Raw genomic sequence first — 21,094 nt, forward strand, 5'->3', positions numbered from 1 at the left:
TATTATTTTCTTTCCCTCTAGGAGATGCTGACTGAAAACAGGATGCATTAAAGAAAGTAAAACAAGCAGCGCTCCCACTCAAGAGCTTATTCTGTTTTGTCCCCAAATCTCTCCTCTGTGGAATTTCGCTATTTTCAACTTCATGGAGAAACCTTTAATTTCATTGGGAACTCAGTTGTTTGTTTTGCTTGCACACTCCTTAATAAATACACCAAACAACTTCCAAAGGATTGTCCCCGAATCTCCTGCTCCCTTGGCAGTTCCAAACGTTGCCTTCTCCATACTTGTCTGACAGTACATCATCACCAACCTAGCAATTTAAAAATGGAAACTCTCACTCTGACAATATTGCATTACAACCCTCACAAGCTTATTTGACCACCACTTCTCTGTGATATTTTTCCTTGAGAAAACTAGCCTTGCACACAGAAATGACCGTATACAAAACAAAGTGTCTACAGTCTGCCCTACGTCTGTAAGTAACAAGATTTAACTAGAAATACAATTAATTTTAAATTCAATCCTAACTCAACTGCCAGGTTCTGAATGGACAAGCTGCAATAAGTGCCCAGGAGAGCAAATTAGTTTGTTCCTAAAGTAACTTGAAAATAAAATATTTCTATCCATAAACACCTTACTTTATTTAGCTGGAACTTTGGAGTTGTGGCTTCCTGATTTGCAAATGCCTAAGGCAGGTTCCCTTATGAGCGTGACTCTTCTTTATCATCTTTTTATGGACCACTAAAATTCAGTCATGAATCATAAGAATTTTGCAGACCAGTTTGAAAATCACTGTTGATGAGGCTGCACCTTACCCACAATAAGCAAGCCAGACTTCTTATGTCAACTCTGAACCACCACCCTTTCAAAAAGCACAGGGACAGTAAACAGAGTGTACCAAGGGTTTCCTCACCAATTTAGCATAGGCCATCAGCAAGGAAAACTGAAGAATGTCCGTAAGAGACTGCCAAGTCAAGTTTTTTAATGGTATGCACTATAAATGGCTGAAACCTATTGTGGCTCTGTTACCCCCTGCACAAATACTGGACTTTGGGAAAAAGCCCCCAAACGAAAATACAGAACAGACTGGAAAGTCAAAGATGAATTGATGAGACAGAGAAGAAATAAAGGTCCTGAACTACAAGATCCTTTATTGCATTCTTAATCCGTACGAAAGGGTTTCAGAACACAAATCAAATTCCTCAAGATTATATCACAGGAGACTGTTAGAAGCTGTCTTTCTCTAGGTTAAAATCTGCCTGTATCTATAGTTCTATAACTTGGCTGGTCTAATACAGACTTAGTAACCGATAAGCATAAATGTGAAAACAGCGGGTCTTTCTGGGACACCAGTAAATTAAATTTTCACCATAAAGGTCAATTTGTTTGTATTATTTCCATATAACTTCAGAGACTTTTTCAATAAGATGATGTGCCGAGTAGATTTCTCAGTCCCTTGCCCTATTACTGTGACTCTTTGTAGTGTACAATAGTCAGGATTTAGATCAATGCCAAATTCTCATTGCTGTCTACAGGGCCTCTGACTGCAAAGCCATGCTCTTGTTCGCTGTGCCAACTAATCCCAGATTTCTTTTGGAAAATATATATAATACACAAGCCAAACTGTTACAAAGATTCTCACAGGAGATTTGAAGGATTATTCAGCCTGACTGCTTATATTTCGTAGGATTAGAGATTAAAAAGAGGTGTTGAATAATCATTTACATATTATTCCTGTGATTATCTGAAGAAAATGTCTCTGAAACATAATATAGTACATATTTGTCTCTGCCTCTGTGAAAAACAGCCACTGAACAAATGCATCTTATACTTTGCCATTTCAGACATAAAGAACTTAACAGAAGTGTGTCAATAGATACAGTGGGAAACCACAAAAATACAATACAGAAAATAAGTGAGCAGTCACCAACATTTTTATGTCACTCTCCTAATCTTACAAACCAGCCTGCTGCTGGTGAGCGGCAGCAGCTACAGTCAGTTTGAACCAGCATGTGTGGAGATAAACCTGAATTGTTCCCTCAAAAAGTACAGGCAGACTCTTACTCCACACTCCAAACTCTGCAGAGAGATCACCATCAGTATATGATCTGAAGTAAGATGGGTAAACGAGATTACAGCGGTGATCCAGAAATCCTGCAAGTTTCTGCTAAAAGTGACAGTACTACAAACAGACACTGAACAAACAGATGATTAATAAATATCATTTGAGGTGGTAAAGAACTAAGAGCAAATGAAATAGTTAATTTATTGGCCCTTCTGCTACAGCTGGCATAAGTTGTCATTTTAACCAAAAGAATTGCTGCAAATGTTGACTCGCTTTTAATGGGGAAAAGAGGAAGGTCAGTAGGGTGATAAGAAGGGCTGTAGGAACTAATCTTGGTCTCTGAGTCTTGCTAGTCCAGACAGCCTGACGCATACATTGTGTTTTACTAAGTACCACACAAATGTTAATCAAGTTTAATAGCCTTTTCTTGAGATATCCCAGGAAATGAGGTAGTAAAATTAAAACAGTTAGATGTCTGCTGAAAAGCAAATATATTTATTATGCACTTTCATATACACAGGGATTTTCACTTAATATAATACAAGGAATAAAATAAAAATTTTACAATGTGAAATTCGTTCAATGTACATTAAAGGCTATTTACAACCCACTCCAGGAAAAAGTCTATCTGCAAACCAAGTTAACTGAGGAGTTCAGATGGGGAATATTAAGTATAACAGACATTTGCATAGCAGAGTAACTGAGGAGGGAAAATACCTTTTTATTTTTAAATAAATGGTAATGTTTTCAATACTGATCACAGAGAGGACAAAAATGCATCATTGTGCCTCTATATTTCTTAATAAATTTCTCTTTTGAAGAGCTTTTCCACATGCATGCAGTATTGACATCGCTGTCCACAAAACAGTCTTTTCCCTAGCTTTCCCACCACTAGGAGTTTCAGATGTTTTGTGGAGATGACCTTGGAGGGAGCAGTGAAATGTGATGAAGAGAAAGAGGATTCATGTTTTATTCGTTTGTTTTTTGTTTTTTTGGGGGGTAGGGAGGACCGTCACACTGTCAGAAGAAAACGTGCTGAGTCACAGCTATGCAACTCCACTCACCTCTGCCAGACTGTACAGATATAAAGGAGCAGAGCAGAACAGAGAGAACAACGGGGGAACAGCGACTTGCCTTTGGACGCAGAAACCTCACAAGCAATAAGATTAAAAAACTCACACACAACAGCAATGTGGAATTACACAGACCTTCTGAGAAAGTAGATGCTTTAAAGCAATTCATGCTCTGTTCCAAAGCTAATGTTCAAAATCTGTAAGAATTGTTATTTTCTTTCTAAAAACATTTTCAAGAGGTCTGCTTTCTGCTGATTTGGATACAGGATTTCTTCAACAGCCGTTTCAAATGTAAATATTATTCACACAAAAACCATCAGGTTATCTATAAATGGTGGCCCCTTGTGAAACTGACCACATTTTTATGTCCTCTGTCCACAAGGTGCAATTAATAACACAATAAAATTAAATAAATATAATCCCAATGACAGCCAAGGTCAGTAGAAAAATGACAGCATTCCGGGATCCCTTTCTGCAGAACAAAACATACACCTAACAACCAAAAAAAGTTTTATTCTTGACAGCATTGCAAATGCACTGTACTTGAGGTTCAGAACAATTGTTGAGAACATTTTGGTACTCTTCCTTTACTGAGCCACTAACTCTCTCAAGTTTTTTTTTCAAGACTCCTGTTATGTTTATGTTATAATTGTCCCACAGGGACAAGAGATTTAATGCCTGAAACATACAGAATAATCAATATTGCTGTGTGTCAACTTTCAACATTTAATCTTACTATGCACTGAATGCCTGACTATAAAAGAGGTTTTTTTTACATTTAGTAACAAGCTAATAAGAATGGAGGTGCAAGATATAAAAAAAAACAAAAGCAACAAAAACAACCCACAAAAAACTTTGGAAAATGTTCTGACGATTGTTAATTATGATAACAAAACACAATGACCTTTAGTGCTTCATAATATGCACTACATATATGCACTACATATACATCAAGGGCCACTGAGCAAAGTTCAACGACAGCCACACATCTAATTAATCCTCTATGAAAAAATAATGCCAGGTTTGTACCATCTTCTTTGTGGAATGATCAGAATCAGAGTATGAAAAAGACAAATCTCAAGCCTTTAGAAGAAATACTGACTTACAAAAATAGGCTTATTTTCTAAAGAGCAGGACCATGTCAAGGTGAATAGCAGAATATAGATTACATTTTTAGGAGAAAATAATCACTTGTTTCATTCTATCACTCAGAGCTGTGCAAGTAAGATACACACATTCAAGGGAAAAATTCAAAGTGTTTGCTTTCACGACGACCGTCTTCTTGACTTTGCTCTCCCTTATATTTGTAATTCTTTTCAGCTGTGAGAGCAATGAACCAGGTCTCCATTACCTGCAGAGGGACTAGGCACGCTGCTGATTAACCACGCTCTGTGTCCAGAGAAGCACACTGTCTCTACCTAATCCATCAGAAGCAGTAACCACATTCATACAAGTTTGTGCTTTAAAGAGTTACTGTCTCAGGACAGGGATAACTCAGTAATCTTTCTAGTCCACAGACAACGGTATTCCTAACCTTTTCTTTCTCCATTATACTCTCATTGTGTATTCTTTCAGCCTAACAAAGCTTCTGTGTTTTCCACATTGGTTTTATTGACATTTTCAATGCAGTCCTTTACCTTGGAAAAATAAAGAGCTGTTTCTAATGTATAAAGACATACAGGAAAGCAGGATCAGACCTTTTACTTTAGCACCTAAGAAATACCCATATTCAGTTACCTCATTATTGTAACAATAACTGAGGCTATTGAAGACCAGGAGTCCAAGACCAAATTCACCTATCACTTTCAGTGGTCACAGTCTGCCATCCAGATTTGGTGCTGTAGTACCAGACACTGGATTTTGTTTCTCGAAAATCCCAAGGACACTGCAGAGGGCTGCAGTCCAACTCCTTTGCTACCACTGACCAGCTATTACATAGACAGAACATACAAGTACAGCATTTATAAAATCCCACTACAAGGTTTGTATTTCTTGAGAGAACTTTTTGAAGCACACAGAAAAGACTGACCATACACTACATCAATGCAAATGTGACAAAGCGTTTGCATTTCTTTCCTTTAGCCACAGGAAAATAAATACAGAAAGCATGGCCTTCTCATATACAGTTCACTCTGGCACAAGCACCTTTGCCAAGCATTCTGGAAGAGGAAATCACAATTCCTCGTTCTTACTATTTTCAGCTGTTTTCAGGGAAATATCGCATGTATCTTTCTGCAAATAAAAAAAAAAAAAAAGTGCTCATTCTGTGTATTAAATATGAAGTACACAAAATAAACTTTTGAAGCACAGAGGGTAATATGGTGGAAGGCAGCCCGAAAATGTAGGCACGTTACAGTAATTAAGGTAACTGTACTGTAGTATTCACATTCTTGAGTTTTTTAGGTGGACTAAACAAGAACTGTTTGCTTCCATCCCAGCCCGCTGATAAATCACTTGGAGCAGAAGCGCTTCTGTTCACGGCATCATGAAACTGACCTAGAAGTATAAAACAAACACACCAAGTTTTGAAATATTCCATAATACATGCAGTGCTGTCAGCAAGACAGCTGTGTAACTTCTAATTAGAGTTAAAAGCACACAACAGCATGCCAATGACGGAAAGCATTTCCTGACTAACTCAAATCACATGACGGATTTCCTGTGCTTGCAGACATCCAAAGCAGCAACAAGGTCCCTGCAGCAAGAAAGCTTCTGAACACAGCTTAGAGGCAGCAACAGGGGAAGGAAAGCTGTTTCTCAAGGTGCTCTGGCAGAATATTGCTGATGTGATTCTGCACAGGTGACTAACATACTCAGGGGTCAAGGAAATAACTGCCTTTTTGCTCAAGACTGGGCAAAAGAGGAGGTAAATTACAGCCTGCACCAAGCAATCCATGATGCATACAATTGTTTTACACTTCTAGATTTAAAATTATGTGAAATCATTAGAAAAAAAGTAAAAGAAACAATTCAGTTATCCATTATATCACCTGTTTCTTGCAGAAACAAGTGCTTCACACAGGAAAACTGGCCTTTTTAAAGAAGTACTATTTGCTACTGAAAAAAAAAAAAAAAAGCCCAGCTTGAGTTGTAGAATTGTATATAGAGTGTTAAAAACTCCCCATGCTTTCTGTTGTAAAATCTAGAGAGGAAAAATGCATCAAAACTAGTATTTTGATGACAGGTCAGGTCAAATCAATACATCTTAGGTCAGAAGTATAGAGAGTATGTCCACATGAGTGCCTGCACTGAGTATCAGGTGCAGGTATGTAGAAGGGGGAAAAATGACACATTTAAATGCTGGTTTAGACATCATGTAGAACTGCATGAATCTGAAGTTCTTTTTACTTTTCCTAATATCCAGGGCCTGTCTCCTCTTGCTTACTCCTCTCTCTGCTTCCAGAGTTCTGCCTCTTTGCTATTTTCTGCTTCACAGTTCATCTGACCTTTTGGAAAACAACACTAGCATTTGCATGTTAGACTGCAGTATACCCCTTCTTGAAACACTGCATTGTTTCCAATATTTTGATTTAACCAAGATACCAGCCTCACAGTCCAGCACTCTGCAGTTCACAAGAGACTGCTGGTACATCTAGAGAGATGAGTTCCATTAAAGTGAATTCTATTCACCAGATACTTTTTTGGGGAAAAAAAACCCAACCCAAACCAAAAAACCTGCCAATACATTTTTCCACAACTCAAAATCTCCCATCTGTGGATTCTGCACCATCTGTAAATGACTTATAAAAATGTAGCCTTCAATGACCAGCAGCAGAACTGAGTTGGCTACCAAGAACATTCTGGTTCTAAGTAGCAGCTGTCTGGTCTGGAAAAATGGCAGCATTTACACAAACAAAAAAATTGTTTTCAAAATAAGCAAATAAGCAAAGACAGCTGCATACATTTCATAAAGATGCTGCTTGTTTGAAATTCAAATAGTACATATTAATTATTAATAATCCAAATATGCTGAGATAAACAAACTTCATCAGGATAAGGCAGAAAAATAGCCCAGTTTTTGCTGACTTGCTGACAACTTACGTTTGAAAATGGTACACAACACTTCTTTCTCAGCATATAATTCAGTAAAAGAGAGAGTGAAAAACCAAAGTGAACTCTGCTGATTTTCAGCTCATACTACAGAATGGCGAGGAAATTGATAATGAGAGAGACTCTCATTTTGCTATCAGGAATGTCATCTCTTTCATAGGAGATTACTTTGCGGTAACAGAAATATAAATTTAAAGCCTTATGGTACTATGCAAATTTGTAGATACATCTGAGATTTCCCATTCAAAATCCAAATTCACAGAAGCTTAATGCCTATAACTTGTGAGAACCTTTATAAGCTTCCTGAAAAGCATCTTTACAAATATGAATAGTTACTCAATATAGGTGGAACTACACAAAATAATGACTATACCTGAAAATACCACACATTAAGACTCCCAGCTATTCTTACCTTGGAGAATTCCAGATTTATGCTACGTGAAACTTTGTATTTTGTTCTGTTGCGTATCAAGAACAGTGGGGCAAGATTTGAGCAATCACTACTGAACAGAAAATACAGCTCTGAACTAATTCTTCCAAAGTTGGTGCTTTAATTTACAGCAAAACAGACACTTCATTAAGAAAACAATTACAATGTTAAGCTAAAATGAAGTGCATTTTCAGCTTATTTAAAACGCACGTAACAAAATATACATTTTACTCCTTTGTGAATGGACTGATTACCTTTTATAACGGTGTTTCTTTCTTGTAGTTGAAGCTTGGGTCACCACCTTCAATCTGCAGTTTTAAGGCTTGCTTAAGGCTGAGTTCTGTCTCTGCAGAAGGGTAGCCTTCCAGCACCTCCTGATGCCCCCGATCCTGCATTGTTCGTGGGACAGAAACCCTACCAAGAAAAACCTGATTGCTTTGAAGATGATAATTGGGATTCGTCATGATTCCATTCCTCTTCTTCTGTTCTCCACTCTGTTGGTGAATTAGGAACTGCTGCTGAGATCGACCGACCTCCTGCTGAGCTGGCGGCACCAAGATTTTGCACTGTGGGTCTGGTGGCATAGATTTGAGTGGCACGCTTGTCCCAGATTTGGCAATAGGTACTCGTTTATCAAACTGAGTCATTTCATACTCTAACACTTTTGGTTGGGAGGAAATATTTTGTTTGATTTTTTTTCCAGCTGATCCAGACTTGCTGGAATTATCTGTTTTCCCCCCCTTGTTAGCTTTTGTTGATTTCAAACTAGGTTTCACTTGGCTCCATTCAAATTCACTACTTGGAGAATTATGATTTTGACTTAGGGAGTGGGTTGTGGAAGAAGGAGAAACAATAGATTGCCTGCTTCTGCTGCGTGGCAGGGAATGCTGCTGTATTTGTTCCGTAAAGGAGAGGCTGTGGAAACTATCAATGGGCACAGTCTGAGCAGTTGCTGTCGACGACGTGGTACGGAGAGAAGAGTTTTTGGAACTTTTCAGGGAATTATTTGACAAAGATGACTTCTGACGGTCAACCGTAGAATCGGGTGACTCTGAAGGAGAACTGAAGGCATGAGCAGGCCCATTAGATAAGCCCCGCATGCTAGGCTGCATATCTCCACCAGTACTCCCTGAACTATTTGACTTCATTGTTAAGGACTGCATTTTAGAGGAGACTGACTGTAAGGGTTTTTGCTCCATTGTGTGGACTGGAGACGGAGTGCAGCCATTCAGAGTAGATGCACCATATTTTTCCAGTAATTTAATAATCTGAGTGTGCCCATTTTTAGCTGCAACACGCATTGCAGTGCGCCCAAACTGATCGGCGTGATTTGGATCAGCACCATGCTCAAGTAATATCTGGACAACATCAATGTGCCCTTCTTGGGCTGCGATGCAGAGTCCAGTAGCACCTTGGTTACATGTATGATCAACCAGAGCTCCATGCTCAATGAGAAGCTGCACTACCTTCATGTGACCTTGCCATGCAGCAGACTGCAAAGCAGACCTCTTCTCATTATCTGCAGCATTCACATCAGCATGGTATGTTATCAGCACCTGTACCATCTCCAAGTGGCCCTGCCAGCAGGAAACATGGAGTGCTGTTCTTCCTTCAGCATCACTAGCTTCTACATTTGCACCATTTTCTAAAAAATACTCAGCCATTGTAAGCTGGTTTTCTAATGCTAAAATATAGAGTGTTGGCCGGCCATCAGCATCTTTATAGTTTACATCTGCTCCATGGCTGAGCAGTAGTTCAACTATCTCTCTGTGACCTTCTAAAGCAGCAACACGGAGAGCGTTTCTCCCATCGTAGCCTCTCTGATCAATGTTGGATTTATTTTCCAGCAGTATCTGCACACAATCATAGTGACCTTCTTGTGCAGCTAATATGAAAGGTATACGTCCATCGTTATCAATCTCATTTGTTCTAGCACCTTGTTCTATAAGAGCTTCACATATCAACCTGTGACCTTCAAAAGCTGCCATATGCAAAGGTGTCCAGCCTGCATCATCCCTGTGATTTTCATCCAGCCCCCTGTCCAGCAGAGTCCGTACTACTTCAACATTGCCTTGTGCCGAGGCTATGCTCAAAACTGTTCTCCCTTCACTATCAATGCTATCAACAGCTGCACCCCAAAATAAGAGCGTATTTACAACTGAGGCATGGCCCATGGAGGCTGCAGCCAGGAGCGGTGTACGACCATTGTTATCTGTGTGATCCACATCTGCTCCTCCCTCCAGGAGCAGGTCAACAACATCCACATGTCCTTCGTAAGCAGCCACCAGCAGCGGCGTCATGCCGTCCTTATCGCAGTGGTCAACTTCAGCACCTCGGTCAATGAGAAGGCTGACCACTGAGGCGTGCCCTTTGCTGGCTGGAACACAAAGTGCAGCAACTGACAGTGCCGTCCTTCCATCCACATCCTCGTGGTTCACCTCTGCACCATGGTCCAGCAGGTGCTCCACAATCTCTTTGTGCCCCATATATGCTGCTGCGATTAATGCTGTTCTGCCTTCATTATCAGCCTTATTCACTTCAGCCCCATGCTGAAGCAGATTCAGCACAATATCTTCATGTCCTCCCCAGGCCGCTGCTCTCAATGCAGTTCGGCTGTCAGCATCTGCACAGTCCACTTTGACTCCGGCATAAAGGAGAGCAGAAACTACCTCGGTGTGCCCACCCCATGCTGCGGATCTCAATGCTGTCCAGCCATCATGATCCGTGTGATTTACATTGGCCCCGCACCCTATCAAGCAATTCACCACTTTGGTGTGCCCCTGCCGTGCAGCTAAGGTAAGTGCTGTTTGACCATGAGTGTCTTCTACCTCTAAATCTGCTCCTCTGGAAACCAGCAAATTAACCACATCGAGGTTGCCGCTGTAGGCAGCGTTGGCCAGGAGCGTTCTCCCGTTTGAGTCACACTGGTTGACTGATGCCCCATTGTCTAGCAAAGTGCGGATGGAGTCCTCTCTTTCCAGAGCCTGCCTCACAATGCAGGATGTACGGTCATCCTCACTGTTGACATGAGCACCAGCTTTCACTAGGAGCTGTAACACTTCCTGTTCTTTGGGAATTAAGGTTGACAGGGATTCTTTGACAGGTGTGCCATTCCATATCATCCACAAGGCCAGCTCAGAAGTCTCTAACTGCAAATTGGAATTAATTAAATGCAACGCAAATTCTTGAGCTTCCAACGGTGTTAAATCCTTTGCTCGGCAGGTGTAGCTCATGGCCAGCATTCTGTGCCCCTCAGCTGCATTACACAGGTATTTCTGTGTGCAGTGCTTCACATCCAACAACCATTCAGCAAAACTATAATGAAACAATATTTTTGTATTCCCAAGTCCATCAATAAGAACTTTGGACAGGACATCCAATTTGCGCTGAAAGTCTTCCATAGTCAATGTCATGTTTTTGGTCCACACCGCATGATACAGCTCCGTCGTGGTTAGCGGCCTACAAGCTGCAAGAATCACATTAAGAATAGGCTGCACCTTTGCAAACTGTTTTCTCACGAAAAGTCTCTGGCAGAGCCAAAGGTATAGGCCGTTCAATGTTCCCGGAATGTCACGGATCTCTCGTAACATAATAAAATTCTCCACGACTCCATCTAGGACACGTTCCAGATACAAAAAGCAGCCGCTGCTTTTGATGTGAAGCTGATTCAGCATTTCTGCAGTTTCTTTTGTTAGATGTTGTCTCAGCGCTTCCTCCTGATCCAAACGATGCAGAATATATTGCTGCACGTCCTTCACAATGTACGCCTTCCGCAGATCATCTAGACTTATTTTTCTAAAACCTATTGGAAGAGAAGAAAGTCATTAGCAAAAAGACACATTTTGAGGTAGGAAACACCCACTTATATTTTGTATGCAAACATACTGAAAGTAAATCATTATTAATAACGGCAGAACACTTTGATACAAAACAAACACATTTTTTAATCATAATCTGCTATAATGCAAAATATACATTAATAAACAAGAACATTTAAAAAAAAAAACCTTGAGTCAGACACTTTGTGTCTGCCATGGATAATACTAAACACCTAAGTAAGACCAAAAATAAAGTATAAAGTAAAATAAAAACTGCAACTTAAGATTAGTAAATCTTACTATATTATTACGGAATAATCATTTATCCAACGTGGTCAACAGTGGAGTTCCAAATAATTTTCAGCTACTGAGATTAAGATAATCATTATGTTAGCATAATTACAGATTATCCACGTGTGGTACACATTCATGAAGAAATGAACATAAATCACTTTAACGTGATTACCTTTGCTTCTTTCTAAAACTCTTATGATCTAGGAGAGAGAGACACACTCAAAACTACTTTAAAATACCTATATATCTGTGTGCTATGACTAGTACATATCTTTTCAAATAAGGGCTGATTTTTAGAAAAACAGCCCAGTTCTCTGACAGCTGGCACACTGCATTAAGGAAACAGTTTTTCTGAGATTCATACGGTCCCATTGTTCTTTCAGCCTGTTTACTTCTAAGAGGAAAAAGGGAAATTATTTCATCTGTGTATGCTGTGTACATCTCCTCCCTGCATACACACTCCCACAACTCACAAAGTACAAGCTCTTGAGACCAAGCAGGAATGGTATTTACGAACGATGTTACTGTGCCATGTTATACACAGCTATATAATTTAAAACATTGGAGTTCGATGGAGACCTACTTTCTATGTTTAATGAAATATTACGTTATTTGAATGCTGCTTTTTTGGAAGCTAGAGGAAAACTGCAGAGGATGCAGTCATAGTGTCTGGAATGACCAGGTTTGTAACTATTTTAGGCCAGAATTGCACCTCGCTTCTCCAAGGACAAGCTCTCATCTCTTCCTCTAGCATAGCAGTTTGCATAAAGTTTCTTTAGAGTCAGCTCATCTAGTCCAAAAAAGCTCTGCTTTGCAAACCAAAGCAGTTACTAATCCCCAAATTATCCTGAAGGAAAATAAACCATAGGGTAGCCCAGTCAATGCGATCTTGGCCTTAGCTTCATGGAACAAATAATTGGAAGTGACACCCTGAAGAATGTCATTTTCAGTTCTCTGTTTTTATTATATTTGAACATTCTGTGGATCAAACTGCTCAGTCTGGAAGTTTGCTCCAATAACTGAGCTTTGTTTTTTGTTCCCAAATGTCTTCAGCAGAGATTCTGAACAGGATATTCAACAACTTCTGCTAATAGTTTAGAGCGATATTACTAAAAATATATATTTCTTTTTTCTTCATTAATTACGGTAGCATGACAAATCTGACCAGACTAAATCAATAGAATACTTAAAAGTATGCTTCTCAAAATAAAATCATCAGACAGAATATTTTTGGTGCACTCATTTTTCATGTTAGAAGAACAATAAGACTTTCTACTTGTAGATATTTGCATTTAATGTCAAGAAGGTAGAAAATAAGATCCGGGAGGATCCACTGTTCTACAGGTGCATTTTTTTTTTTTTTTTTTTCTGGCTTTCCAAAATACAGAACTATCTTTAGCCACTGCAATTTGTCACCACAGCTTTGAGCAATGTACTAACTTGACCCACACAGCACAGCATAATTCACTGATTGACTGTGCATTTCATTAAAATATTCTGTGCGCAATTCTGCAGAGCCCACAATTCACACAAGCCAATTCACACAAGCCAAGAGACGTTGCTGAGTAAGGATAGCTGGTGCCCTCCAATTTTGCAGGTGCCAAGACTTCTTTTTGAGCTCCCAGACTATGAGCATTCAGAAGACAGAAAAGCAAACAGTGAAGTCAAAAAGAGAACAATGCTTGATGTATGCATTCACAGCCATACCTATGCGCAGGCTGCCCTCAGCCAAGCATCACTTAGATTAGCCCACGTCACGCTAAGGGAACAGCTCAGATTTGCTCAATTCAGAGCAAATACCACTGTCATTCACTCACCTGCTAGTTTCTTACACCTCTCTCATATGAGAGAAGTAAACATTCCTGATAGTCAGATCTACACCTGAAGAAAAGCAGGCACAGAGCTCTGCAAAGTTCTTCCCAGTGTATCTAGCCCTAGGACTCCTCACACCAGATCCCCATCTCTCACAGCCATCCCATGCCCAAGTCTTTCCTTCCAATACATACGCACCTAAATTACTTTTATTTTTTAAATAACTCTGCTGCTTTTGCAATTTGTAGAGCAGCTGATATCATTTCAGCCATGCCAGAAAGCCTCCGACAGACCCATTGGACAGCAATGCAGATACATCAGCCAGTGCTCAGAGCTGGCTAATGACTGTTCCTCACACCCCTCGTCTCCCATACATGTCCCAAGGACAGTATGTTCCTTAAGGGCTGGGATTAATACACTTCCTTTGTAACAGCCTTTTGAACAGAAGTAGACTGTTATATTAAACCACTGTACCATGCTGTAGTACAGTAAGTAATCCAAAGAGAAGTTTTACAAATAGAAGATATTTAAAAAATACAAAACCCTGATATTCTCCTTGTGAAGGAGCAAAATAAAACTGAGTGGATTTTTTTTTTTTTTTTTGCTGAAGCTTTTGTCTAAATAAGTCATTTTACATTTCCGAACAAAGATTATGCAAACTTGCTTTCCCACCCTACCAACCACAATAATTTACTTTCAAGGACAAGAAGCATCAAAACACTAAGAGAAAGCTCATTTGTTTCAGATGCATTCCCATGAACTACTTCAGCTCAGCAGAACAGCAGCATAGCAGACAGAACTTGCAGTCCCATGACACTGCCTTTTGCATTGTTAAGATTTTTCTTCCAACACATCACTTTCAACCCAATGGGTGCTCCAGTATGGGTCTTCCTGATTTATTAAATTCCTGGCACTTCTGTAAACAAATCAGTTCCAAATGTGTTTCTTGGCAAGGTCTGTGGTCATTTAAAGGGAAAAAAAGTATCTAGGCTATATAAATACTCTTGCACTATATCAACCTTTTCAAACTTTAACAATAAAAAAATAAACTATTAGCAACCAGGTTCCACTAAATAATTGTAAATCTCTTTCAATTTCTGTATCTTTAATTAAATACATCTAATTGCCCTGAAGGTTTAAATACTTTAATATACCCCATTTTAACTAAACTGATAACTTTGAAATAACCTAAATGATTAAAAACATAGCAATATTTTGACATTACTGATTTACACTGGTGATCTAAACATACATTAAGTTAGGTATTTCTACGGCCATTTACGCACACCCACTCAAAAAGCATAACATATCCAGAAAAGTAAAAAGCATTCGAAAACTGAAGCAGCATGCTTAGTCTGTAGCGTATTTGCAGTGTACAATCCATTACAAATTATATCCTATCCATCACAGACACTAAGAGACACAGGACCAGCCTTGGGGCTGAATCCTGCTGCTGTCATTGGTCCACTTTGCTGTATAGAAAACTTACATGAAACCTTTTTTTACGAAATAATCAAATCCCTGGCATCACATTCTTGAAGTGGTAATCCAAAGAGTAAGAAGAGAGGAAATCTTAAGTAGAGTCATGGCCACAACAACAACAAATTATTTCACAGCTTTAATAACATTGAAGTAAAATGTACAACTACATAAGCATATTTAAATGTATCTAAATAACCTTTTATTGTCAAAATTCAAACTCCTACAAAAACTTCAAACTATGTGAAACTGCCTACATAAATTCTAAAGCATGGTGAAACTTAAGATTTTCTTTATTTAAAGCAATCTCTCCTAAAGCAGTCTCGTGCTATTTATTCTCCGGAATGGGAAGGCTGAAAAAAAAGGTGCAGTTCCAAATTTGGCAAGCAATACAACTAACCAAGCAGCTTGTATTTTCTGGTGCAGAAACTGAGTTGTTATTTTAGTACATTTTTCTTAGCTTTTCACATTTTTGCTCATTATTTAATTTTAAGAAAGGCTAAAAGAACAACCCTCTATATTTATTCCAACCAGAGCTGGCAAACTAAAAACATCACAGAAAGACTGATGCTCCCAAGATTGTTAATTTGGAGTAAATCTGGATGAATACCTTAATATCTGTGCACTTAGAGCTGAATGACAGGCAAATGCAAGAGTGAAAAAGGACAAACGGTCTGCTTCTGCCTGTGGATAAGTGGGTGAATGGAGTATAAGCTGCCCTGATGCTGCAGTGAATGCTTGCATGTCCATTTTTCATTCTTTTTATTCTAGTTTCTAGTATCTAACTTTATCTCTATACTAACTACAGCTCCCTAAGACATGCCATTGACATAGGCTGCACAACTCTGGTGCACGCATGTCTTAGGTATGAAAAGGAACTATTTTGATCAAGAATGGCAAATAATTGAGTGGTATAACCAAGCCAGATGCAAAAGAATTTCTTCTTTTGAGCAACATTCATGAAACAAATAAGTGACTATTAAAATGCCTCTTCAGACCAATTAATAGAGCACTTGTACATATGCAATTGTTTGCCTTTATGCTATCAAATGAGGAAATACCTCATTTTTACTCCAGTTTACCTAAGTAAAATTTCCAGAATTTAAAATGCCTAAGATCTTTAACTTTTATGATAGAACTTAGAAAAAGAATTTAGAATTTAGTTTTGCAAGAATAACTGATACACTTTTAATATTTAACTTCATTTTGGAGGAAACATTTCTATTTGCTAGTTAGCTGAAACATAAAACCTAAACAAGTTGCATGCCTATGCAACTTACAAAAGTTTTCTGAAGTTATTTAGAAAAATAAAATTTCTTCAAACAAATAATAAAAAGGTTGGAAAGACTGTGCTTAATGCAGCTGCCTGACTGCTCACACTTGCGAGCAAATGATGTCGCAGAGGACTATCGAGATAACACGGACACAAAAAAAAAGAACAGCAACCTTCAAAACAGATGTATGTAAGAAAAGTAAATAGGCATGATGTGACAGTTGATGAAGTGCATACAAGAGGAGGCAGGAGGACATGCATTATCTGTTCTCTTCCTTTTCTCCCCAGTTGGCTGGCTTTCGCTCATAGTGGAGGGTGACCGCAGACTCATGCAGGCATCAATTTACATTTGGTTCATATTTTTGAGGTTGTCTTTGCAACCACAAGAGGCAAAAAACATTTTATTTTTAATTACTGAAAACTTAGAATCTGGTATGAGAGGAAAAAAATTTGTAGTGCTCTGTGCTACTACAGAAACTCTCAATACACCCTTGAACATGGGGCTGCAACAGATGCAAGCACAGCTATTCAGCTTGCATAAATAAGTCCCCAGCAAGAGGAAAGAAATGGACTAGAATAAATCTGCTCCTTTGCTTGGTATCTGGTAGTGGGGATGATGGATTCACCGCTGGCAGCAGCAAGATGACAGAAGATGAGAAAGGCTGCACTCTTTCTTCCATGTCCGTGACTATTTCTGGCTGGAGAGATGCATGCAGAACTCGTCCGTATTCAACACCCAAAAAAGAACATTGTCAAGGCCACACTACTGCAGCAACCCTGCTCCCAATCACTTACACCACATGCTGACTAATGGGTTTAGCTCTTATTTCAACACATTTCTGGAAGAAGATTTCACACATCAAAATTTTAAGTGAAAGCCAATAAAAAACAGATTATTAAATAAATACCGGCTAGTACATACATCACATCTTATTCTAAAACTTTTAGCACAAAAGCCTACAGATGGACTTGTTTTCCTAAAGTAATGCTAAAAATATTCCAGCCTATCTTACTAAGCATAAAACCAATTTCTTTGTTCCAAGTGGAAGAAACACATCTGAAGATGTGCAGTGATTATGATGTTACACTTGCGACCATTTGCTGAGAAATAAGAAAGCATTAGAAATTCAGTATAATGGTGTTCCAGAGTACATTGCACATTATTGTACACATCATCTCTTCAGCCACGAGTGCAAAAAAACGCTTCTCAATCTTGAATTCTGCATATTCATCAAATAAATAACTTTAAAAAGAAATTTACTTGGCTAAAAGTAAACATCCACATTGTGCAAAGGGGAAGAAAAGCGTACCCCAAAGGAAGTGTTAACAACAGCCTATCCTCTGCAGGTTAAAAAAAGAAAAACCAATATTATTTCAAGTTTTACAACACAAAGTTCCAACGTATCTGAAGTTGACAGAGGCTTCAATCGTACTCCTCACATACTTGAGATTTTCCTTCTTATGTTGTCTGTAAGGAAGAAAATCATCCAGTAGTGTACTGTGGGATGTAACATCACAGTTTGCTCTCTATTTGAAAAACAAACAAACAAAAAACAACAACAACAAAAAAAAACAACCACCACCACCATGGCAGCAACAACACCCCTCACCACAAGTAGGCCCTATAACTTAATCTCATTTTGAGTTCAATTACTTTGGTAATAATTTTTTTTTTTTTTGCACCTTTTCTCACAGCGAAGATAGCAATATAACATCACAAGCCAACTCTCTTTATGCTATTCATCAAATCATTCACTGTGTAAATGAGAAATTTAGTCTTTCAAACTAAATTTATTTTAAAGGCATACCATTAATTCTGCTGAGTTTTCCTGTCAAGAATTCCATCTGGAAGCATACTTAAAAGACAACAACAGTTTTTTAGGACTAGTCTGAAACATTATATGATTCAGTGGAAAGGAAATAAAGCTGCTCTGAAAAAAGTTTTGTCAGTATTTTTGGCAGTGACAACCTATCTAATCAGCCAAGCTCTGATGAAACTATTCCCATACAAACATCCAAAAGAGCCCTTATGAAACTACTCCAAAGCTTCCTTTAGTTCTCACATACCCCTAAATACCAACGTTCATGTCTGCTTCTGATTAATACAAGACTACATTCCAGAATGCAATTATCACATTGACCTTTTGCCACAGTGGAAACGAGCAAGCCTATGGGTCTATGTTCTATAATCACATTTTTGTCCTAATCGTTGACTTAATGCACACAGGCTTTATACATAGGCCTGAAATCCAGTCTAGATATTGGCCTTTATTAAATTTCAGACAACATCCAGAAACAATGTGATTATAGTGAAGAAATGTTCTCATGACACTGTAAAGACTGGATGAAGAAGTTGTAAAGAATTCTTTACCGAGTAACCTTTGCCAAAAGTATACGCTAAGAATCCACATGGACAGCATTACCCTCTCAAGTTCCACCTTCAAAGGTTATTCACTGCTTTCTGAATATAAGGGGAAATATTTTAATAGGAGATAAAAAAAATCTTTTGAGGTTGTGAAGAATGGGCATATACAGCCAACATACTTATGTACTTATACATTACCTACATGGTTTCAAAGCTTTTTAGAAGCAGCAAAGCAAAAAGAGAACTGAAAGCCACCAACAGCTCTATTGCAGAGACATAATTTACCTCTAAATGCCACTTCAGGCTTTTGATAGATAAACTGGAACGTGAGGTTTTTAGAATTACCATTTTTGCCATTATCATTTTTTAGAACTATGCACACATTAGTGCTTTCAACCATCACCAAGGGTTTTGTAAATACCAGTTCCTCATTGTAGACAGAGTTAATGATGCTTCCCGGGGTTTGCAGTTACCTGTAAACATTTTTGTAACAGCTTTACTCTGCTTGCGGGCAGAACACAGAAGGAGCAACCAGGGAGGGAAGAACTCGAAGTGGCCAGCTAACAGTTCTGCTATCGTTCCAGATAGACTCGTAGAGGTCTGTTCACCCTCACAGATGTTGCAGCCCTCATCGACTGAGTCTACGAGCAAGAAGAGGCTCTGCTGAGGGGGCTTCATTCCCAGAAGAGGAAGCAGAATGCACCTGCAAGGAAGGAGGAACAAAATCAATCTTGTAAATGTAACAATATATCAAATGCTTGAATAAGCAGTGATGCAATTTTTGCTTAGGCAAAATTACATTTTAATGAACTTGATATTTCTAACAGTGCTTTAAAACAGTGTAACATAGTTCAATGTTCATAAGAATATTTAGAAAAATGGTAGTTTAGTACGCCAGAATTTACTTGGCCTAAAATGTAAAAAGTACATTACTCTTTTTTTTCTGTCAAACTTGTTATTATTGCTTATCAGAAGCTGATCATGATATCAAATTAAGTAAAAAGACATCTGAAGTATCAGAGCTCAAAAGTTTAAGCCCAAGTAAGAAAATTTTACAAAGCTCTGAATTTCTGCACTTGTACCACACTTACACAAAATGCAAATTAATTTCTTAGCAAACAGGCTGGTGAGGTACTGCTTTTTATTTATATTGGAGTTGCCATGTCCCCATAACTGAAAAAAAGATTATTTGCATTCTCAGAACAAGGAGCTGAATAAATGCATTGGCACAGCTAATATCCAGAGTTTGTCTCATATTTGCATGTACAGTTATTATTTTTAGTAGTACTTGTTAAAAGATATCTAACTCTGTGCTTATATGTAACTGCCACATGCCTTCTAGTATTTCGATACAACACTATTTTTTTGAGGACAAGTTTCATTTAGGCCCTTAAGTTCCACTGAATACATTTCCCATCTCCCATTCCTGGAGGCATGCAAGGAATCTAGCAGAGCCAGCTAGGCAATCTATTGCAGTTGGTGACATTTTCCCAAAGGAATAGAAAGGATGAGTTCTGAAAGCTTTCAGTATTAGTTGCATTTAAATACTTAACTCCGGCCCCTCACATTTCCAGAAATGCAAAACTATTTTGGATTCTTTGTTACTTCCCAAAGCTGCTCCCTCTTTCAGAAGATGCTTGCAGCACAGCTAGAATCTCTGCTCTCTAAGCTAGGAAGTTAAGCAGCTACTAACTTACACAGCAGGAAATTAGTGTAGCCATAAGGCTAAAATTACTTTCCAAAGTGATATCAACCCCACAATGAAAGGAGGCAGCCTGAAATTGCATCATTTTCCATTTTCCACCTCTTTCTCCAGCATAATGCAGTGTTGTAGCTTCAGCTATTTACTTTGCTTTGAGATGTGAATAAATAATACCTTAATGCAAAATCACACCTAAAATCTGAGTGATTGTCACAAAACACCTATGCAATACCTTAGGTGAATCTGACAATGTTCTTGTGTGTAGTATTTACCTGGAGGAAATACCAAGAGAAGCTAACAGGTACGTCTGGGAAAGAGTCCCAAGTTATTCTGCTGAATTATTCTACAGTATGCAATAGCTGGCCACAGTAGGTCAAACCAAAAGCTCATCCTGCCTCCAAACAGGGTTGGAAGAAAATGTCCAAAGAATAATGTATTAAAAATAAGTGGCGCAAGCACTAAATCACATTTTTCCATATCTCTGAGACTGCAGTGGTTGCAGGAACAGAGATTTAGTTTTCCACTTGGCATCCCTTCCACTTCACAATACTTTCATTTCTGAGTGGTAGCATAACTTCCATTCCATTGGGGAAAAAAAACCCTATGTATATAAACATACACATACAAGAACATATTCAATGAGACATGACGACATCTTCTAGCTCACAGCTATATTACTCAAAGTGTGGCACTGACAAGACGCTGATATAGCTTTCTCTGAAAGTGCTCACAG

At 38.6% G+C, this 21,094-nt stretch overlaps 1 protein-coding gene across 1 annotated transcript in view; it reads right to left on the reverse strand.

The window, feature by feature from the left end:
- Positions 1-2,544: 2,544 nt before the first annotated feature.
- ANKRD50 (ankyrin repeat domain 50) overlaps positions 2,545-21,094 on the reverse strand; it is a 40,508-nt gene continuing 21,958 nt past the window's right edge. Inside the window, exons 3-5 of the mRNA XM_042812356.1 lie at positions 19,133-19,362; positions 7,873-11,420; positions 2,545-5,634 (exon numbers count right to left, since the gene is read on the reverse strand). Coding sequence (XP_042668290.1) covers positions 7,876-11,420; positions 19,133-19,362 — 3,775 coding nt within the window. The 3' untranslated portion in view covers positions 2,545-5,634; positions 7,873-7,875. The remainder of the gene's footprint in view (positions 5,635-7,872; positions 11,421-19,132; positions 19,363-21,094) is intronic.

Source organism: Centrocercus urophasianus, unplaced genomic scaffold, assembly GCF_019232065.1.
Source record: "Centrocercus urophasianus isolate 14NV4802_14NV808 unplaced genomic scaffold, USGS_Curo_1.0 seq_13, whole genome shotgun sequence".
Classification (NCBI taxonomy): Eukaryota; Metazoa; Chordata; class Aves; order Galliformes; family Phasianidae; genus Centrocercus; species Centrocercus urophasianus.